The sequence below is a fragment of the Dreissena polymorpha genome, chromosome 7, assembly GCF_020536995.1.
Source record: "Dreissena polymorpha isolate Duluth1 chromosome 7, UMN_Dpol_1.0, whole genome shotgun sequence".
Classification (NCBI taxonomy): Eukaryota; Metazoa; Mollusca; class Bivalvia; order Myida; family Dreissenidae; genus Dreissena; species Dreissena polymorpha.
Window position 1 is genome coordinate 230729 of NC_068361.1, and position 20195 is coordinate 250923.

The window sequence follows — 20195 nt, forward strand, 5'->3', positions numbered from 1 at the left end:
GGTTCGAATCCCAGTAGGTCCGTGTTTAAGTAAATTCTATCAATGATCCTTTTATATGTGTTTACGCTTTTGATTTAATGCATTAAATATTTCTTTTAAGAGCCATATTGTGCTTTCAAGCACTTAATGGAAAAACAAACCTCCACGAATTTTATCACGGTAAATTTGTCTGAACTACAACAGCAAGTTTGCAAAAGCTCATTTGATGTTAACTTAAGAAATAATATTTTTTATTGGTTCTTGCACATGTGAGCGGAGCTTTAGCGCATTGCAAAGGCTTAAAACGTGGACACTTTCTACTATGAAAAAGGAACAGCTTAATGGCATCGCTTTAATGTTTGTGCATAAACACATTCCAGTTGATCGAAAACAAATTCTACAAATGTGGGATTCGACTGGAGACAGGAGTTGAATTAGCGTTCAAAAAGATTGATATTTAAAAGTTGAAGAATAATAAAACGTGTTCATGAAGCATTATTCGCTAAAATGTTTGTTAGATCTGTTTCTTAATATTATAAGGTAGTTCTATTTTTTAGTATTTCAATAATAAATATGTAAAGCACATCCTATTATCCATATACATACTATGGCTTGTATGAGAGAGCTGCGTCTCATTTTTTTCTTTTTTCTATCTGACTTCAAATGAATTATATGACTATTTTTCTGTAGTTAAGTTTGTTACATCATTGTCATGTCAAACACCGTTTATGGTACCAGAATATAAAATTGACAATGAACTTGTAGCAGATTTGTTTTTGTTAACTTTATTGATACCAAACGGTAATATGAAGCGTCCACGATTTCGATAATTTAGGTATAAAATGTAGTTTAAATGGCCTTTAAAACGCACCAGAGACGTTCTAGGTATAAAAGATTTACTGGGGGGGGGGCATGCCCCCGGACCCCCCTAGAAGGACCTAAGATACTGCCTCGGCTTAAATTTAGGTCTGGCTACGGCACTGGCAACCCTTTGAAGAGGTTTATGTCCAGAACTAAGATGGTTGTTTTAAATGTAAAATTACCTTTTTCCTTAACTTCGCATATTTTAACTTTAACAATTCCTCTTCTTCTGTTAATGCCGATGACAAATTTACAATCACCATTGTTTTGTTTTGAAGAAAATGTTGTTGTGGTTGTTGTTGTTGTTATTCGTGGGGATCAGTTATATCTATATGGTCGTCAAAATTCCAATTTTAAAATAGAAACAAAATTAATGTACAATCAAAAGCCAAATAAAACACATGATTGTCTTTAAGTATTTATAATCGGGAATGCTTAACCTTCATCATTTGATTCTCCACAAAGATCACATATTTTCGCGACTTAAAAAAAATTGTGTCATGCCATCTTTTTAATGAACCTTACATGACTGTCTTTACACAGGTAATGAAAGAGTATAATAATATGAACAAACATAGGTTTAATCATTTAATAATGTTATATAGAGTATATCATTCCACAAAATTAACGCAATTCTGTTTTATCATATATTTTCGTGGATGGTTAAATGATACATTTTTTCAATCTATTCTTTCGATTCTTTAAATGTTGCTGCTTTTTAGGTCATCATATTCTTAATAAAAAAATAATTGACAAAATGCCCATGTGATTATAAAAATTATTGATCAACTGGTATTGTGTGTTTCGTTTTCAGCAATATTTTCCAACATGAAATTTGCTGTGCAGTGTGTTCGCGGGAAAGGTGCCAGACTTGGTACTCTGACAGATCTAGGTTGCCATAGTAACCTAACCTTAGAAACACCAATGTGTATGCTGTATACAAGAGGAGGTACAGCAATTTAGTTTTTGTTTTTAAAGAGATAAGGTACAGATATATGGACTAGTTGCAATAATTCAACTCTTAGCTTTATAACCCAATGGGTTGCTGAAAGAAGCCATAGCAAAATTTATCAAAGGCTCTGGGAGTCCGTTTATATGGACTAATATATGGACCCCCCTTTAATAGTTTTAATAGTTCAACAATCAGCTTTATAACCTAAAGGGTTTCTGAGAGTTACAATGCCCTATCTTTTGTCCTAAGGTGCAAAATTTGATCATCACTGAAAATGCAAAGGAACACTGATACTGCAAAAACTTACCAACGTTTACCTGTCTAAAGTACAAACTCATGCAAATGGTACCATTAAAGCAAGAAATAAATGCTTGTTATTTACTATGTTCTTCTTTCCTACACTCTGACCACCATATTGGAAAACTGTCATAATGTTGCCAACTAAAAGTGGGTTAAGTGTCGCTATTGGTTAGGTCGCAGTAAACCAATCTTTTGCACATCGTGGTATTTGATGTAGCCTAAGTCGATAAGGATGTCAAATAATTACACTGTTTCAAATTTCAAAAATAAAAATGTTATGATGAATAGTGTGTTGAAACATCGTTGTTATTTCTAAGTTGCATACAAAGTGTTACATCCGTAGGCTGACATTAAAGTAAATTTAATGTGTTTGGAAGATTATTCATCGCTTTCCGTAATTGGTAACGAACAACATCTGTAAAGTGATGTGCATGGAATCTCTGCCCAGAACTGTGATTGTGTTTATGAAGAGGTGCATATGGGAGTACGTTTAAATGCATTTTGCTTTACAAAAAATAAAGAGTTATTTAATAGAACTGAAAAGAGTTTAGATTTTTATATAGAACAAGAGAAAGAACATTCATTATGAGCCCTGCTCTGTGAAAAGCGTACAGGCTAAACAGAGATGACACTTTGTGCCTTAATTTGATTTAAGCTAAGAGGAGACTTCATTGAAACAAAAAATACAATGAAAGCGGAAAGTGTCGTCCCTGATTATCCTTTACAGACCGCAAAGGCTAATCTGGGACGATACTTTCTGAACATGCATTAAATCCAGGTTTTTTTTGGCCCGATTTTATAGCCGAAATTCGGCTATGTTCCCAATCCCAAAAAGTATATTTTTTTCCCAAAAGTGGCAAAAAATTCCCAATTTCCAAAAAATTTTTTTTAGAAAGAAGTGTCTCATGCGTATTTTATCTCAATTGTAATTCAATTACATCTAACAAAGTATTAAATGATTTTGTTCTTTTAATTTGAATGATTATAAAGAGTTATCAATTTTAGTATTTCCCTAATCAGTGGACTTTTCGTTTGGAATAAAAAGGCTAATGAATTTATTTTCCCAATTTCATGAAAATGTCGATAAAATTCCAAATTCCAAAGCCATGGGCTATCTTCCAAAAAAATAGAAAATAAAACCTGAAATCCCCTTTACTCAGAGCATGTCTCATATATATATTGAGTCTTACTCTTTTCAGGCAGTGCTCCTTACCTTGGCATTGATGTTCTTCAGAGAGTTCAAGGAACACCAGCTGTTGTCCACATGCCACTTAATATGTTGTATGTACCTAAAAGTAGTCATTAAGAATGGAATAAATTAAACTGTATGTAATGTGCATTGTTCCAATTGTTCTGCTGCTTTTAGATCCTTTTGTGCTTGTCATAATGTGAAGTATACATTATGAGACTGATCAATATTCTTGTTATTTTTGAATTTGTGGTGTTATTCATTTGTTATTAAAGTTGTTTAGATAGATCTATGTGCGTGCCAGTGTTAGCAGATTTACCATTACCAAAAGTTTTAAAGTAACCTAAATTCTAAAAAAAATATTTTATTTTGTATGATAAAAAACTTGAAAAGTTGGTCTGTTGTAAAAAAGATTTCATTGTTGTGTTATTTAATTTGTTAGGTCTTTAGCAGCAGATCAGTTTTCATGTTGTTTGTTTCAGGGCGCAATTTCAAGAAGTCATCACAGGTTTCCAGGCAGGCATGGGAAAGTTCTCTGCCCTTGGCAACCAGTTGATCTACGCCTCCTCACATGACCCAGCATCTGAAACCAAGTCAGGAAAGAATGACAAGCACAGTATTGGTGTCTGGGGTCGAGGTGGGAAAGTTCAGGTTGAGGCTGGTTATTTTTCTTGTACCATAAGATTTACAAAAGTCATGCTATTGCGTTAACCCTTTGCATGCTGGGAATTTGTTGTCTGCTAAAATGTTGTCTGCTGAATTTCTAAAATTAGCATTTTCTTCGATTTTTTTCAAAGAATACTATCAGAATAGCAAACAGTTTGGATCCTGATGAGATGCCACGTTCTGTGGCGTCTCATCTGGATCCAACTGTTTGCACAGGCCTTCAAAATTCGGTTCCCGCACTGAAAGAGTTATAAAAAAAAAAATCAAATCAGAGGACTTTTGGCTTTATTTTTCTTGTGCTTGTGCGGATTTTAATGAAACATCATTGTATGGTATCTTTTTTGTTTAGAAACTGTTGATATTCATACAAATCTTAGATTTATCACCTGCTATACCCTGTTTCCCATGTAATACAACCATTACATATTTTTTTATATTACACATGTGTAAAACAACATTTTTAAGCATTTTCATTGGCTTAGTTTTCGTTTATTGACCAATCGCATTTTGTTATTTTGCTGAAATGACGTTGCAACGTCAAATGCCGTCAGGAAATGTAAACAACATTCGGGATTTATCATTATGTTTGCTTAAATATTTATTCAATTTGCTCATTTAAAAGCATGTGATAAAAAAGATCTGACACTCATTGTAATATCATACCATATTTGATTAAACTCGTCCAGGAAATTCGTTAGTAAGCTCGCCAAAGACTCGGTTATTAACAAAATTCCTGAACTCATTTAATAAAATATGGTATGATATGACAACTCGTGCCAGATCCTATATTTATTAACTAAATTCTGTGATCAATTAAGTCCAACGTTAAGGCAAATTCGTATAGTGGTTACTTATGAGAACAGGAAGATGCTTTTTTTTTTTAAGTCACTTGCTTTAAGAAAGTGGTCACATGGGCTTTTTACTGCAATTTTGTTTCAGGACTATATTTTGAGATCGCTTTGACATGCTTTTGGGTATAGTTGTTTTATGGGATGAAAAAAAGACATATTTTGATTTTGAGCTCACCAGGTCAAATGTCAAAGTCATTAATATGCTGATGTCTTGTGAGGGATTGTTCTTCAGGTCAAGGTCACAGGAGCTTGTAACAGGCAGTTAGTTTCCACACAATATATTGAGAACGCTTACGATCATGCCGATTGGTATGGTGGTTATTGGGTGGAAAGAAAAAGGCCTATTAAGTTTGAGATCAAATCAGATCAAAATCACAGGGGCCTGTATTTAAATAATAATTTTCAAATCAAGAGATCAGTTTAAGGTTAAAGTGACAATTACTTTATGGGGAAGTTCGGAGCATTTAAACTAACTCTTAATGTTTAAGCAATTTTATTTAGTCGCCATATTCATGTGTATATATATATACAGTTGTCCTGTGTCATGCTTTAAGTCGTCTTATTTTCATCCCCTGAGCCTCACTGGATACACTTTTTAAAATATTTTCTTTCTAGTTGGACCCTGAGGGGTTTGTGAAATTACAAGAGGCCGTCCAGCCAGACTGGTTTCAGAGCATGGCAGACGGGGATACAGACCACTCTAGCACGAGCAAGCGATGCAAGAAGGCTGTTGACAGAACGCTCTTCTTCCTTGACGAGACTCTGGACCGATGGAAAAAGTCAGAGGTAAGCAGAATTTAATGGGTTTATTTGTTTTGTACATTTTTATGCTCCCCCTACATAAAAAAAGCATATAGTCGCCGCTTCGTCTGTCCGTGTGTGCGTCTGTCTGTCTGTCCGTGCACAATTTTTGTCCGGGCTATTTCTCAGCAACTAATGACCGGAATTCATTGAAACTTTATGGGAAGCTTCACTACCAAGAGGAGATGTGCATATTATCAGCGGGGTCTGGTCGGATGATTTTTCACAGAGTTATGGCCCTTTGAAATTTTCTATAAAAAAATTATTGTCCCCCCAACTACTGTGCCCTCAAGACGTTTCCTTTTATCTGAATATATAATGCAATATTGTGACCAAAAAAAACTTTGGGGAGAATCACCTGTCTCTGACGGTTTCTTGTTATATAGAAGCGTACAAATTAGCTGAAGTTCAAATACATTGTGGTGGGCAGCCATGGGCCTCTAGATTTTCTTAGAAACTTTAATGTCTTTTATTTAATATATTTTGTAGGAACAATTATGTATGGCTTACTGATCATGTCAAATTGTTGGGTTATAACTATCAGTCTTGAAGTGTAAGTCCACCAAAATGTGTTTGGAAAGTAGGATACAAAGAGGTCAAAAACGTGCTTTTGGTCATGTTTGCGACCTGACCAGGTAGTGTTGGCAAATATTTTGCTGCATATTAAAAGGAATAAATACAACATATGAACCCTATGGTTTATAACCATGTGTCAACCTCAGCGGGTTTATATGATGATTTAGATCTTTTCTGTAAAAAGAATTCTTTTCACAGAAACTTCAGAAGAGCTGTATGTTTGGCAGTATAGTGGGAGGATTTGATGCCCGAGAACGCAAGAGATGCACCCTGGAGACAGTGGCAAGAAATTTAGATGGTAGGTTTGCAAAATTATGTGATCATTTTCTTGGAATTTAAATGCTGTCCAACACAAAGTTTTGGTATGTGTAGTTAGGTACTGTTCTTAATCAAATTGATGAGATGTTTATGTTTTGATGAGATGTTTATGTTTTGTTAATAGAAACTGTTGTTTTCTTGTTGTTGTTTCAAAATGTGAATCAATAACCTATCTTGCTGATTTTTAAAGGGGCCTTTTCATGGTTTGGTAAAGTGACAAAATTAAAAAAAGATGTTTCAGATTCGCAAATATTTGTTTTAGTTACGATATTTGTGAGGAAACAGTGATAAAGAACATTTACCATGTTCTAAAATATACATTATATACATCTTTTGACGATTTAAAAACCTTAAAATTATTAAGTGTTGCAACGCGAAACGATTGAATAATTTGGAGAGTTCTGTCGTTGTCGTTATATTGTGTGATACTATGAGGATTGCTTATATAAGGTTAAAATACATATCTTAATGTGTAAGTACGGATAGCCGACAGTGTTTTTTGTATTGCAATTTCGGGGCCGATATTCGGCCCCATTCCCCTCCAAAAATAGTATATATTTCCCCCTATTTTTTTGAAAAAATCCCCTCCAAAAGTTAAAAAACCCAAAAAAAAAAAATGTTCCTCATGATAGATATATCTCAAATTCATTTTATAAACATCTTACAAGGTATATAACTATAATTAATATGATTTGTTATTATTATAAAGAGTAATATTAAATTAGGTTTTCCCAAATCAGTGGACTTCACGAATTAATTTTTTTTCCAAAATGACCAAGAAAAGGCCTCATGTATCTATATTGTGTCAATATTTGTTGATAAAAACATTCCAATTTGGCCCATTTTATTGATGAAAAATGCTCAAAATTTGCCATTTTATTGATTAAAAAAATCTCAACTAGACTGAGACTAATTGGCTTGGAAAACTGATACTGTGCATGACGGCTGAACTGACTGAAACTTATGTTGAACAAATCATTGATATATATTTAAGAAAAAGAACAGAGACATTCAGCTGTGAATATTACATTCATACATACATGTGTATTCATATAATAAATATCATTTCATATAAAAGAATGACTTCATAATTTTTCCCTTTTCCTAAAAAAACGACGCATTTTTCCCCTTTGGACGGGCCCCGCCACCATTTCCCTATAGGTGAAAAAAAACACTGGCCAAGTAGTCAAAGCGGTAGACTTTTTACTCCAGTACTCCAGGAGTCAGTGGTTCAAGTCCAGTTGAGGGTTACTTTTTATGTCCCCCACCACTATAGTGGGGGACATATTGTTTTTGCCCTGTCTGTTGGTCTGTTGGTTTGGTCAAACTTTTACCTTTGCCATAACTTTTGCAATATTGAAGATAGCAACTTCATATTTGGCATGCATGTGTTTCTCATGGAGCTGCACATTTTGAGTGGTGGAAGGTCAAGGTCATCCTTCAAGGTCAAAGGTCAAAAAAAGTCAAAGCGGCACAGAAGGGGACATAGTGTTTTTGACAAACACATTTCTTGTTTAATTGTATTCTTGTTGTTTTTTTTTTACTGGAGCCTTTTATATCCAATGTTTACATTTATCAATATGAAGCATTTAATTGCAAACTTCAATACTTGCCAAAATCTGTGAAAAGGCCCCTTTAATACCCCGCATGCTTTGTATTGCATCTTCAAAGGAGGTGATCCCAGTTTTGATCATTTTATGTTTATAGTTGGTATTCTGTTATAAAAGTATGAGGGCAAGAATTTATCTCCTGATATATTTTATGGAGTTTCATAATTTGCTAGGTCACTAGGTCAAATGTCAAGGTCACAGTGACAAAAAACGTATTCACAAAATGGCTGCCACTACAACTGACAGCCCATATGGGGGGCATGCATGTTTTACAAACAGCCTTTGTTATGAAAGCTTTTAAAAAGGAAATGCAATTAACATATGGCAAATATAAGGATAGCATTGAAGACAAATGTTTATTAAACAAGGCTTATAAAACCTATACCACAAGCCATGGTGAGGTTCATGCTGAAACAACTCTGTATTTGGCTTTTGCCTGGCAATCAGGAATGTGTTTGCTGTTTATAACAAGAAGAAAGTAAAGCTTGCTGTTTTTAACAAGATAATATTTGGTCAGTTCAGTGATCACATCTGGGGTAAAAATATTTAAACAATTCAAATTTATATTACGACGCATGAATCTAATGTATATTACAGGCTATGTCATAGAGGGCTTCCACCAAGATGGACTCAGCACAGCCTCGTTATAGAAAACTTTGGCTTAATGCATGTGCGTAAACTATCATCTCAGATTAGTCTGTGCAGTCCACACACCATTATGGCATCATTATGGCATTAATGGAAGTCTCTTCTAAACAAAAATTCAGTGTACACAGAAAGTGTTGTCCCTGATTTCACTGGCTTATTTGGGATGACACTTAACCCACATGCATTAAGCCCAGTTTTCCCTTAATTAGACTCAATAGTCTTGACTCTTTGCAATATCTCATGTATATTACAGGCTACGTCATAGAGGGATTCCACCACTATGGACCTAGCACAGAAACATTTGATCTCCATGGAATAGCTGACCTGATCCAGTCAATCATGGTAGATTTGTTTAAAATTAATATTAGTTTTTAACTTACTATTGGTTTAAAATCCTGGATCCAGGATTCGTCAAAAAAGTGTCTACTTCACCTTAGCTTTTTTTAAAAGGACTTATGTCATTTCAACATTCGTATTAAATGGCTCACATTACCACATACCATACTTTTTCAGTCCAATCTTCATACATAGTGTCTTTTATAGCAATAACAATCGGCATGTACTCGTAGTAATTAATGTCTAATAATTGTCTGTGAACAATCATTAACAAAGTGTCTACAAAACAGGTATTAATATATCTTATGTCACGTGTTTTCAGTGCCATCTTCCAGAAGACAAACCCAGGGTGATGCACGCAGTCTGGAGACCAGATGCAGTCCTGCAGGCTGTACAGCTGGGAGTGGACATCTTTGACAGCTCATATCCTTTGTTATCCCTTATATTGCATGCTGTTATCAGGGAAAGCTGGGCTTAATGCATGTGTGTAAAGTGACGTCCCTTTACATTTTCTGCTTTTATGGAATTTTTTGTGTAAAGGTCTCCTCTATACGAAAATCCAGTGTTGGCAGCAAGTTTTGTCCCTGTATAGCCTATGCGGACTGCACAGGTTTATCTGGGCAGAGACTTTGGGCGTGTGCATTAAGCCCAGTTTTACCAGAACACCGCTTATTTAGAATGCCAGCTCAACTATTATTTTGTATAATGTAATTATGCCCCCCTTCGAAGAAGAGGGGGTATATTGTTTTGCACATGTCGGTCGGTCCGTCCACCAGATGGTTTCCGGATGTTACTCAAGAACCCTTAGGTTAGGATCATGAAACTTCATAGGTACATTGATCATGACTGGCAGATGACCCCTATTGATTTTCAGGTCACTAGGTCAAAGGTCAAGGTCACAGTGACTCGAAGTAGTAAAATGGCTTCCAGATGATAACTCAAGAATGCTTAGGCTTAGGATCATGAAACTTCTTAGGTACATTGGTCATGACTGGCAGATGACCCCTTTTTATTTTCAGGTCACTAGGTCAAAGGTCAAGGTCACAGTGACTCGAAATAGTAAAATGGTTTCCGGATGATAACTCAAGAATGCTTACGCCTAGGATCATGAAACTTCATAGGTACATTGATCATGACAGACAAATGACCCCTATTGATTTTCAGTTCACTAGGTCAAAGGTCAAGGTCACAGTGACTCAACACAGTAAAATGGTTTCCGGATGATAACTCAAGAATGCTTACCTGTAGGATCATGAAACTTCATAGGTATATTGATCATGACTGGAAGATGACCCCTTTTGATTTTCAGGTCACTAGGTCAAGGTCACAGTGCCACGAAATAGTAAAATGGTTTCCGGATGATAACTCAAGAATGCTTACGCCTAGGATCATGAAACTTCATAGGTACATTGATCATGACAGACAAATGACCCCTATTGATTTTCAGTTCACTAGGTCAAAGGTCAAGGTCACAGTGACTCAACACAGTAAAATGGTTTCCGGATGATAACTCAAGAATGCTTACCTGTAGGATCATGAAACTTCATAGGTATATTGATCATGACTGGCAGATGACCCCTTTTGATTTTCAGGTCACCAGGTCAAGGTCACAGTGACACGAAACAGTAAAATGGTTTCCTGATGATAACTCAAGAATGCTTACGCCTAGGATCATGAAACTTCATAGGTACATTGATCATGACTGGCAGATGACCCCTATTGATTTTCAGGTCACTAGGTCAAAGGTCAAGGTCACAGTGACTTGAAATAGTAAAATGGTTTCCGGATGATAACTCAAGAATGCTTACACCTAGGATCATGAAACTTCGTAGAAACATTGATCATGACTGGCAGATGACCCCTATTGATTTTTAGGTAACTAGGTCAAAGGTCAAGGTCACAGTGACTTGAAATAGTAAAATGGTTTCCAGATGATCACTCAATAATGGTTACACCTAGGATCATGAATCTTCATACGTACATTGATAATGACTGGCAGATTACCGCTATTGATTTTCAGGTCACTAGGTCAAAGGTCAAGGTCAAAGTGACTCGAAATAGTAAAATGGTTTCCGGATGATAACTCAAGAATGCTTACGCCTTTCAGGGCTCAACATTAATGGTTGTCCTATTGCCCCTGGCAAGTAAAAGTTGTGTCCGGGCAAGTTATTTTATAATCTAGTTGTCCACCCGGGCAAGTGCAAAAAAGAACAAAGAGCATTTAATTTAGATTTTAATTATACTTAAATTGCTGTAATCATTTTGTTAAATGTGCAAAAATAAAAAATTGGTTTAGTGGTGTATCCTTTTGATCTTCATTAAAAAAATATGAGGTATACAGTTCATGTGATATTTCAAGTTTGGGCAAGTGGCTTTACGTTCAGGGCAAGAAGGTTTTCTAAGTACTTGCCCGGCATGGCAAGTTGGTTTTTTTAGGTTGATATTGAGCCCTGCCTAGGACCATGAAACTTCATATGTACATTGAACATGACTGGCAGATGACCCCTATTCATTTTCAGGTCACTAGGTCAAAGTCACAGTGACTCGAAACAGTAAAATGGTTTCCTGATGAATACTCAAGAATAATTACGCCTAGGATCATGAAACTTAACAGGTACATTGATCATGACTGGCAGATGACCCCTATTGATTTTCAGGTCACTAAGTCAAAGGTCAAGGTCACAGTGACGAAAAGCGTATTCACACAATGGCTGCCACTACAACTGACAGCCCATATGGGGCATGCATGTTTTACAAACAGCCCTTGTTAGATATGTTACTAGCATAGTTCTTGATCCTCAGAATTGCAAATCAGAATATGATTTATTTGCTGTATAATGTTATAAAGTTGCACATTTTAAAGTGATTTTGTACTTGTACCTTTATATCTTTAGCAATAATTCAGTGTTTGCCTTTTCATGGTGATCATGGCTAATTTTCAGATTTTTGAACATAAGAACAGTGTGATCAATCCTCTGTGTGTAAATACATGTACATGTTATTTTTGTTAAACAAATAATACATTGTATTAACTATTTAATTGAAGTGGGTATGCATGATTTTGATATGTGTTAAAGTGTAATATATTGATAAAAATATGTTACAATAATACAAAATAGGCAAGAAAAATTATACATCAAAGACGAATTTCATAAAATGCAGCAAAGACAATTAGCGCCACGAGCCGATGGTGACAAAGATATTTCGTACATATTTTCCTACAATAACCGAAGCATTCTTCTTTTTATTAGGATCGGAGTTAGCAATGGTGTGTCGTATGAATAGATATCGTTGCATGAAATTAAAATGATCCGTAAAACTAAATTTAGATTCACATTGTACATGCATGATATACAGACTGGCGAATTCGACTGTACAGACATTTTCGATTTCAGAATGAAATATCTGGCTTATTTAGCATTTTTCGACACATGTTCGTCTTAACTTTTATTTTAATTTATATTGAAATATATGTATAATAAGTTTTTTGCACATTTTATATAAATTCATAAATATTTGACAAAATCGTGCATACCCACTTTAATATGTAAGATTATTTGAAACTATAAAAGCAATCATTTAGTTGATATATACATATTTACATGAGCAGTTCAAAATTCTCATCTTTAACTAAATGAACCTACCCATACATTATCACCGAGAGGGGACTGGCTTTAGTCGTGGACTACAACTACAACACGCCATTGGATGAGAGGCCTACTCAGAGGGAAACAACTGGACCCACCATAGATCTTAACGAGAAGAGGTACATACTTTCATTATATTGTAGTTTTGTGTCATTTAATGAATCTTGCCTAACATTAGAGAAAATTTGCGTATTTTTTAAGACTGAATGTAGAGTTTGAACAATATCTTTCAAAATTAACAAAGTCTTTCTGGTATTATCGTACTTTTGTATTCTTAAATAATAATGGAAGAATCAGGTCTTAAATAAAGCCTAAATAATCCATTTAAACACGTTACTTTTGTTTCATTATTTTGTTTAGATATTAAACATGTTTTGGCCATAGTAGTATCAATGTAAACAAAAACATAGGAAGTGACATCAACGTCATACAATAACAATACATTGTTTAGCGAATATATATATATAAGACTAGTAATAAGACTCACTGATATGAGTAACCCAAATATTATGACTCCAAAATTAGCTTGAATACATAGATAGTATTGTCTTCCAAATGCAAATATTGATTAAAATCTGTAATACTATTAAATTATTTTCACTGACCTTTAACTTTAGTTTAAACCAACTATTTTTAGCTTGATTGCCTAGAAAGCCTAAGGCTTATTTGAAACACTCTCAAGTCCGTTTCCTGGGACTAGAACCAGTACTTGGTGTCCATCGGGGGGAAATCTAAAGAACGCTACGGCAGTGGGTATTGATCTCTTGACATCCCAATTGCAAGACACCATATCCGCTACACCACTGCACAGACCCTTTTGTTTTTTGGAATAAGCTTCAGTACGCTGTGTTGTGTATTTAGATAATGCCGCTTCGCCACGCCTACTTGTAAATGAAGCGTAGCAACGCACCGCCCCATGTTCTTCATAACTGCATGTTAACCTCTGATCTGGTTAGTTAGTTGTTAGGCATTGATCGCTTCTATCGTTGAATGATAATAAAGTAGCCACTGAAATTATATGCGTTTCACTTCGTTTGTTTACCCAAACACAACAAACTGGCGACGAGGATAAAACTTTGTGGATTATATTTCGAGAATTTTATCCGTTTAATAAGATTGTGCGTGAAATTCTGGATATAAACACAAAATGGCAACGGGCCTGATTGGGAACATTAACGCTTATGACAGCAATGTCGAAACATGGACTTCCTACCAGGAACGACTTGAACAGTACTTTATGGTCAATGACATCGATAATGATCGAAAAGTGGCAGGACTTTTAACACTCCTCGGTGAAAAGACGTACAGGTTGTTAAGGAACCTTACCGTACCAGCAAAGCCGTCCGATAAATCGTATGAGGAACTTTGTCAGCTTTAACAAACTCATTTGTGCCCGAAACCGTTAATAATCGCGGAACGATTCCGATTTCACAAGAGGAAACAAGCAGTGGGCGAAAGTGTGAGTTGTTACGTAACTTCACTTCGGAAGTTGGCAGAATTCTGTGAATTCGGATCGAACTTGAACGATTCTTTAAGGGACAGGTTCGTTTGTGGACTTAAAGATGCAGGAACACAGCGAAGATTATTGTCAATCGCTGATTTGACACTGCAAAATGCCATAGAAATAGCGCTTGCCATGGAAGCTGCACATAAGGACGCCGCCGAGTTACAGTTATCGGCAGCCGCCGATGTGCCTGTCAATCGAGTTGGACATTCAACAAAACCCAAGAAATGGAAGCATCACAAACATGCCAAAGAGAGCACCAAGTGCATCCATTGTGGGAAAACTAACCACCCCTCCGATAAATGCAGACTGAAAGATGCAGTTTGTCATCACTGTAAAGCAAAGGGACATATAAAGGCTATATGTAGGAAGCTTAAGTCGGTGCAGTGTATGGAGAAAAACGTTTCAGTGATCAACACTGTGAACAAAGGAGACAACAGGAAATTCATCGTTAAACCGAAGATTAACGATGTCGAGGTACCCATGGAGCTTGATACAGGATCAGCAGTTACCCTCATATAAAACAAGGATTTCCGAAAACGATTCGGAAATATGAAGCTCGATCCTGCTTTTTCCATACTGAAGACATATTCAGGCGATGTCATAGAGCAACAAGGGACAGTAATGGTGCATGTCAGTTATAATGGACAATCGCGAACAATGCGACTTTGCGTCGTAAAAGGTGATGGGCCTGCACTGTTCGGAAGGGACTGGCTGAGTCACATCAAACTGGACTGGGACACACTTTGTAACGTGAACTCTGTGACAAAGGAAGGCCTGAAGGTACGTCTAAATTCTATACTTGACAAACATAAAGACGTGTTTAGTGACGGTATAGGACAGGTGAAGGGCATTAAGGCAAGGCTCACCCTAAATGAAAATGCTCAGCCTAAATTCATAAAGGCTAGGCCGGTACCGTACTCTATTAAGCCAAAAATAGAGAAAGAACTGGACAGTCTCGAGAGTCAAGGAATCATCTCGAAAGTGGACACCAGTGAATGGGCGACACCGATCGTTCCTGTCGTAAAAGGAAACGGCGATGTGAGAATATGCGGTGATTTTAAGGTTACCGTAAATCAATCAATCAAGGTTGATAGATATCCTCTCCCAAGAATCGAGGACATTTTCGCCAATCTGTCAAATGGGCGAAAATACAGCAAGCTTGATATACGACAAGCGTACCTACAACTAGAATGCGAGGACGAAACCAAGGAGTTGCTAACGATCAACACCCACCGAGGATTGTACCGTTACAACCGGATGCTATATGGGGTTTCTTCTGCTCCAGCTATATGGCAACGCACAATGGACCAAATTCTTCAAGGAATCCCTGGGGTGCAGTGCATGCTGGATGATATAGTGATTACTGGTGAAAGTGATAATGTGCATTTGGATAACTTACAAAAGGTGTTGTGTAGGTTACAGCAATATGGAATTAAAGTAAATAAGGACAAGTGTGAGTTTTTCGTGCCAAGGATTACATTCTGTGGTCATGAAATTGACGAACAAGGTTTATGGAAGTGTCAGGATAAAGTAGAGGCGGTATTGAATACACCACCTCCATGTGATGTTACATCACTTAGGGCATATCTCGGGGTACTCAATTATTACCATCGTTTTCTGCCAGATCTCGCGACCGTAACAAAGCCCATGAACGCGTTGCTCGCGAAAAATCGAAAATTCGTCTGGTCAAAAGAATGCCAGAGCGCGTTGGAAAAGTCGAAAACACTTCTCATTACGGAACCTGTTCTTACACACTACAACCCGGAACTTCCGGTTAGGCTCGCGTCGGATGCCTCACCGTTCGGTATTTCCGGTATATTGTCACACGTTATGCCAGATGGCTCAGAAAAGCCGATCGCGTTCGCATCAAGGTCACTTACCAAAACTGAAATGAAATATGCTCAAATCGATAGGGAAGCATTGGCAATTTATTGGGCAGTACAAAAGTATTACCCATATCTCTATGGTAGAAAATTCACATTGGTTACTGATTGCCAACCCCTCACTTCAATATTCAGCCCGAGCAAAAGCATTCCGGCAACGACTGCCGCGCGCGTTCAGAGATATGCTATATTTCTCTCTGGATTCGATTACGATATACAGTACAAAAGTACTAAAATGCATACTAATGTGGACGGATTGTCGCGTTTACCCGCGCCGTCAAAGGAAAAGGGTTAAGAAATTTCAGTTGAAGATGTGTTCTACACTTCTCAGTTAGAGCAAATTCCGGTCACGAGCGCGGAAATCAGCCGTGAAACTAGGCGGGAGCGCGTTATGTCACGTGTATTTAGGCAAGTACAACAAGGTTGGAATACCAATGATAATGACCCTCTTTTGAAAGGCTATTACGCGCGACGAAATGAATTGACGATTCACCACGGATGCTTAATGTGGGGCATTAGGGTTATAATTCCCATTAAGATGCGCGAACGTGTGCTTGATTTATTGCACATCAGCCATCCAGGTATCGTTAAAATGAAGGCACTAGCGCGTAGTTACGTCTGGTGGCCTGGCATTGACACTGACATGGAACACATGGTTAAAAGATGCGAACCGTGTCAGATGCAACAGAAATCGCCCGCGAAAGTTCAGTTACACCCGTGGGAATGGCCTACATCAAGTTGGGAGCGAATACATGTAGATTTCATAGGTCCATTTCTTGGACGCATGTTCTTGGTTATCGTAGATGCTCATTCGAAATGGCCAGAAGTCATCGAAATGAAATCGATAACTTCTGAAAAAACAATTGAAGAATTGCGTACAATATTCGCAAGATACGGCTTGCCCAAGCAATTAGTATCAGACAATGGTTGTCAATTTACATCTGAAGAATTTTCTCTGTTTATGAAGAGAAACGGGATATGTCATATAAGAACTGCGGTAGCAAAACCGTCCACAAATGGTCTTGTGGAAAGGTTCAATGGCTCTTTCAAATCTGCAATGCGCGCTTTAATGCATGAAAACACCGATTTCAATTTGAAGATCAACTCTGTCTTGTTGGCATATCGTAATACGCCACATTGTACGACGGGGGAAACTCCTGCAAAACTGTTTTTCGGTCGGAATTTGCGCAGTAAACTTGATTTGATGATACCCGACACACAGACACGAGTCACTAATGGTCAAATGCAATTGTCAATGGCTGACAATAGAAAAGTTCGCGAATTCGAATTAGGCCAACGTGTCTTAGCGCGAGATTTCAGACCTACTTCAAGGGAAAAATGGATCCCTGGGTCAATAGTTTCTCGAGATGGTCCACTATTATACAAAGTAGATATCTGGAATAATATGACATGGAAACGCCATGTTGATCAGCTTCGCGCGTCGGAAATGCAGAAGTATTCTGGTATAAATGTACCTGTTTTCACACCCTTAGAAACTACTTTAAATGCGGCGAACACAAATGTCAGTGAACTTCAGCCGGCACCGAATTTGATGGAAATAAATGAGTCCCGGGATAATCGTTGTAATGATACGGATTTACGATTGCCAGAAAGACGCTATCCATTACGCAATAGAAGACCGCCCGAACGCCTGCAGTACTAATGACACTGATGGTTTAATGTTAGGCCAATTACGTTTTATAGTGGCATACAGACATTAACTTTAGTTGGCAGGAGAGAAAGACAGATCCTCAGTTGTTTTTACAACCTGTGTCGAATTCGAATGCTCACTAATGTTCTTTGATTGCATGCTATAATGAATAAAAGGTCATGCTTACTTAAGAGGTCATGAACTTGAAATGTTCAAGGTTTTATTGATTATTCATTATAATTGTTAGAATTGTGTACATTGATATTTACATGTAAACGCATGTGTTTGTATGTTCATTTTTATTTACATGTATGATCAATGAAATTAAAAGGGGAGAATTGTTGTGTATTTAGATAATGCCGCTTCGCCACGCCTACTTGTAAATGAAGCGTAGCAACGCACCGCCCCATGTTCTTCATAACTGCATGTTAACCTCTGATCTGGTTAGTTAGTTGTTAGGCATTGATCGCTTCTATCGTTGAATGATAATAAAGTAGCCACTGAAATTATATGCGTTTCACTTCGTTTGTTTACCCAAACACAACACGCTGCTGCAGAAATTTCATAGGTGTAACAGTGACAGAAAAGTTTAGTTCAACTTCACCAGCATTCCTGTTAAACATACAATTCTAAGTAAACCATTTACCGAAAGTTTGTTAACAACTTCAGTCCATCGCTGGATTTCTCTAACATACACATTTGAGTAATGGAAAAGTATATATCAATAAACTAGCATTTCTCTTTGAAATACAATTCTTATGATTTGTTTGCTCCAGGTTTGTCGATGACTTCAGTCCACTTCTTGCTGAATGCACGTGTTATACGTGCAAGAACTACTCCAGAGCCTATGTAAACCATCTCTTGAACACTGGTGAACTGCTTGGACGTATACTACTCATCATGTAAGGATGGCAGTATTTGAGATGCGCTCTGGGTAAACCGGGCTTAATGCATAAGCTTCAAGTGTCATCCCAGATTAGCCTGTGCATTATAGGCAGGCTTAATCAGGGAAGTCACTTTCAGCTTGCTTTTTTAAAATTTTGTTTAAAGTAGGTCATCTCTAAATGAAAATCCAGTGTGTAGATGGAAAGTGTTGTAGGTGATTAGCCTGTACGGTTTGCGCAGGCTAATAAGGGATGATACTTTGCGCACATGCATTAGGCCCAGTTTTCTCAGTATGAGGGCTATACATACAAGTAGCTGCAAATTCTAACTGACATGAGATTTTAATGAAAGTTCACACCACACTGCTGAGAGTATTTTAAGATAAATTGAGGGCAATACAGAGTTTGAATAAAAAAATTGAAGATCTTTTATGTATCCAATACACACACAAAATATTGTACTAATTAACTTAAGTGTTATTTTAGGACTTCACATAGTACATCAGATATTGAGGTTTAAAGAAGATAACATATATGAATTGTTTATTATGTTTATTTTATTTGAAAATTTTACTGCATTTGAAAATATTTACTAATTTTAAGTTATTCCACTTCAGGCACAACTTCGAACAGTACTTTGGCTTCTTCGCTAGCATACGACAGGCAATGGCAGAGAACAAGTTTGAACAACTACAACAACTAGTGAATGAACAGACAGGCACAACTTGATTAAAATGTTGACTTGTGAACTCAGTTAAAGAATTATGAAAGTGATGAAGAGTTCTTAAATATCTATTATTGGGTGCGATCATAGAAGACCGGTTCTATCCACGGCATTTGATAGTGAAAACATACATAATTATACTATGTACATATTTGTATCCTGGTGATATCATTCATTGTTTGATGTGGGTCTCTTTAAAATTAAATTATGTCTCGTAAAGAGTGTTTTCGACTCCATGTTTAGTATACTGATATTAAAGGTGAACGTAAACAATACATCCCCCTTTACTGTAAAACCCAGAAATTCTTCACATTATAACTGTATTAAGGGGTTTTATGAACACAAAATTGAGGCCAAATGTCAATTTCTCAAGCCAACTTTGTTAATGTGTAGCCATTGGCTGATTCGGTGACTGGCAGAGCAAGCCATGTGTTCCTGCAGCCTCTTGAAGTATTTTAGTAGATTAAATATTAATTGCTACATTGCATATAAATATTTCTCAAATTTGAAAATTTAAGTGTTCATAAAAAAATGAAATGTCAATCAACCATTTAATACATACTTTTAAAATTATGTTTTTATCAAAATATATTATTGTAAAATACGTCATATGCCCCTTTAAACGAACACAATGTCATGTATGGAATCTCAAATATGATAAAACAGAAGTTTTCATACTTGTCAAAACGTTTTTTAGTGCAGTTTTGTAACTTTGTATTTGCTCACCTGAGTAAGATTTTGTGATGAACATTGGCGTGTCAATAGATGCGCAATCCTTGTCAACATTTACCATATGACCACTATAGGCTATT

The 20195-nt window shown here is 36.6% G+C and overlaps 2 protein-coding genes across 2 annotated transcripts in view; one reads left to right on the forward strand and one right to left on the reverse strand.

The window, feature by feature from the left end:
- LOC127837226 (negative elongation factor E-like) overlaps positions 1-1154 on the reverse strand; it is an 18042-nt gene extending 16888 nt beyond the window's left edge. Inside the window, exon 1 of the mRNA XM_052364153.1 lies at positions 1023-1154. Coding sequence (XP_052220113.1) covers positions 1023-1103 — 81 coding nt within the window. The 5' untranslated portion in view covers positions 1104-1154. The remainder of the gene's footprint in view (positions 1-1022) is intronic.
- On the forward strand, positions 1139-19602 carry LOC127837225 (queuine tRNA-ribosyltransferase accessory subunit 2-like). The gene is made up of 11 exons (XM_052364152.1): positions 1139-1383; positions 1655-1789; positions 3292-3373; positions 3764-3932; positions 5414-5584; positions 6374-6473; positions 9005-9093; positions 9410-9509; positions 12727-12853; positions 18552-18677; positions 19277-19602. The coding sequence occupies exons 2-11, from the start codon at positions 1669-1671 to the stop codon at positions 19386-19388; spliced, it is 1197 nt and encodes a 398-aa protein (XP_052220112.1). The 5' UTR covers positions 1139-1383; positions 1655-1668; the 3' UTR covers positions 19389-19602.
- The last annotated feature ends 593 nt before the right edge of the window (positions 19603-20195 follow it).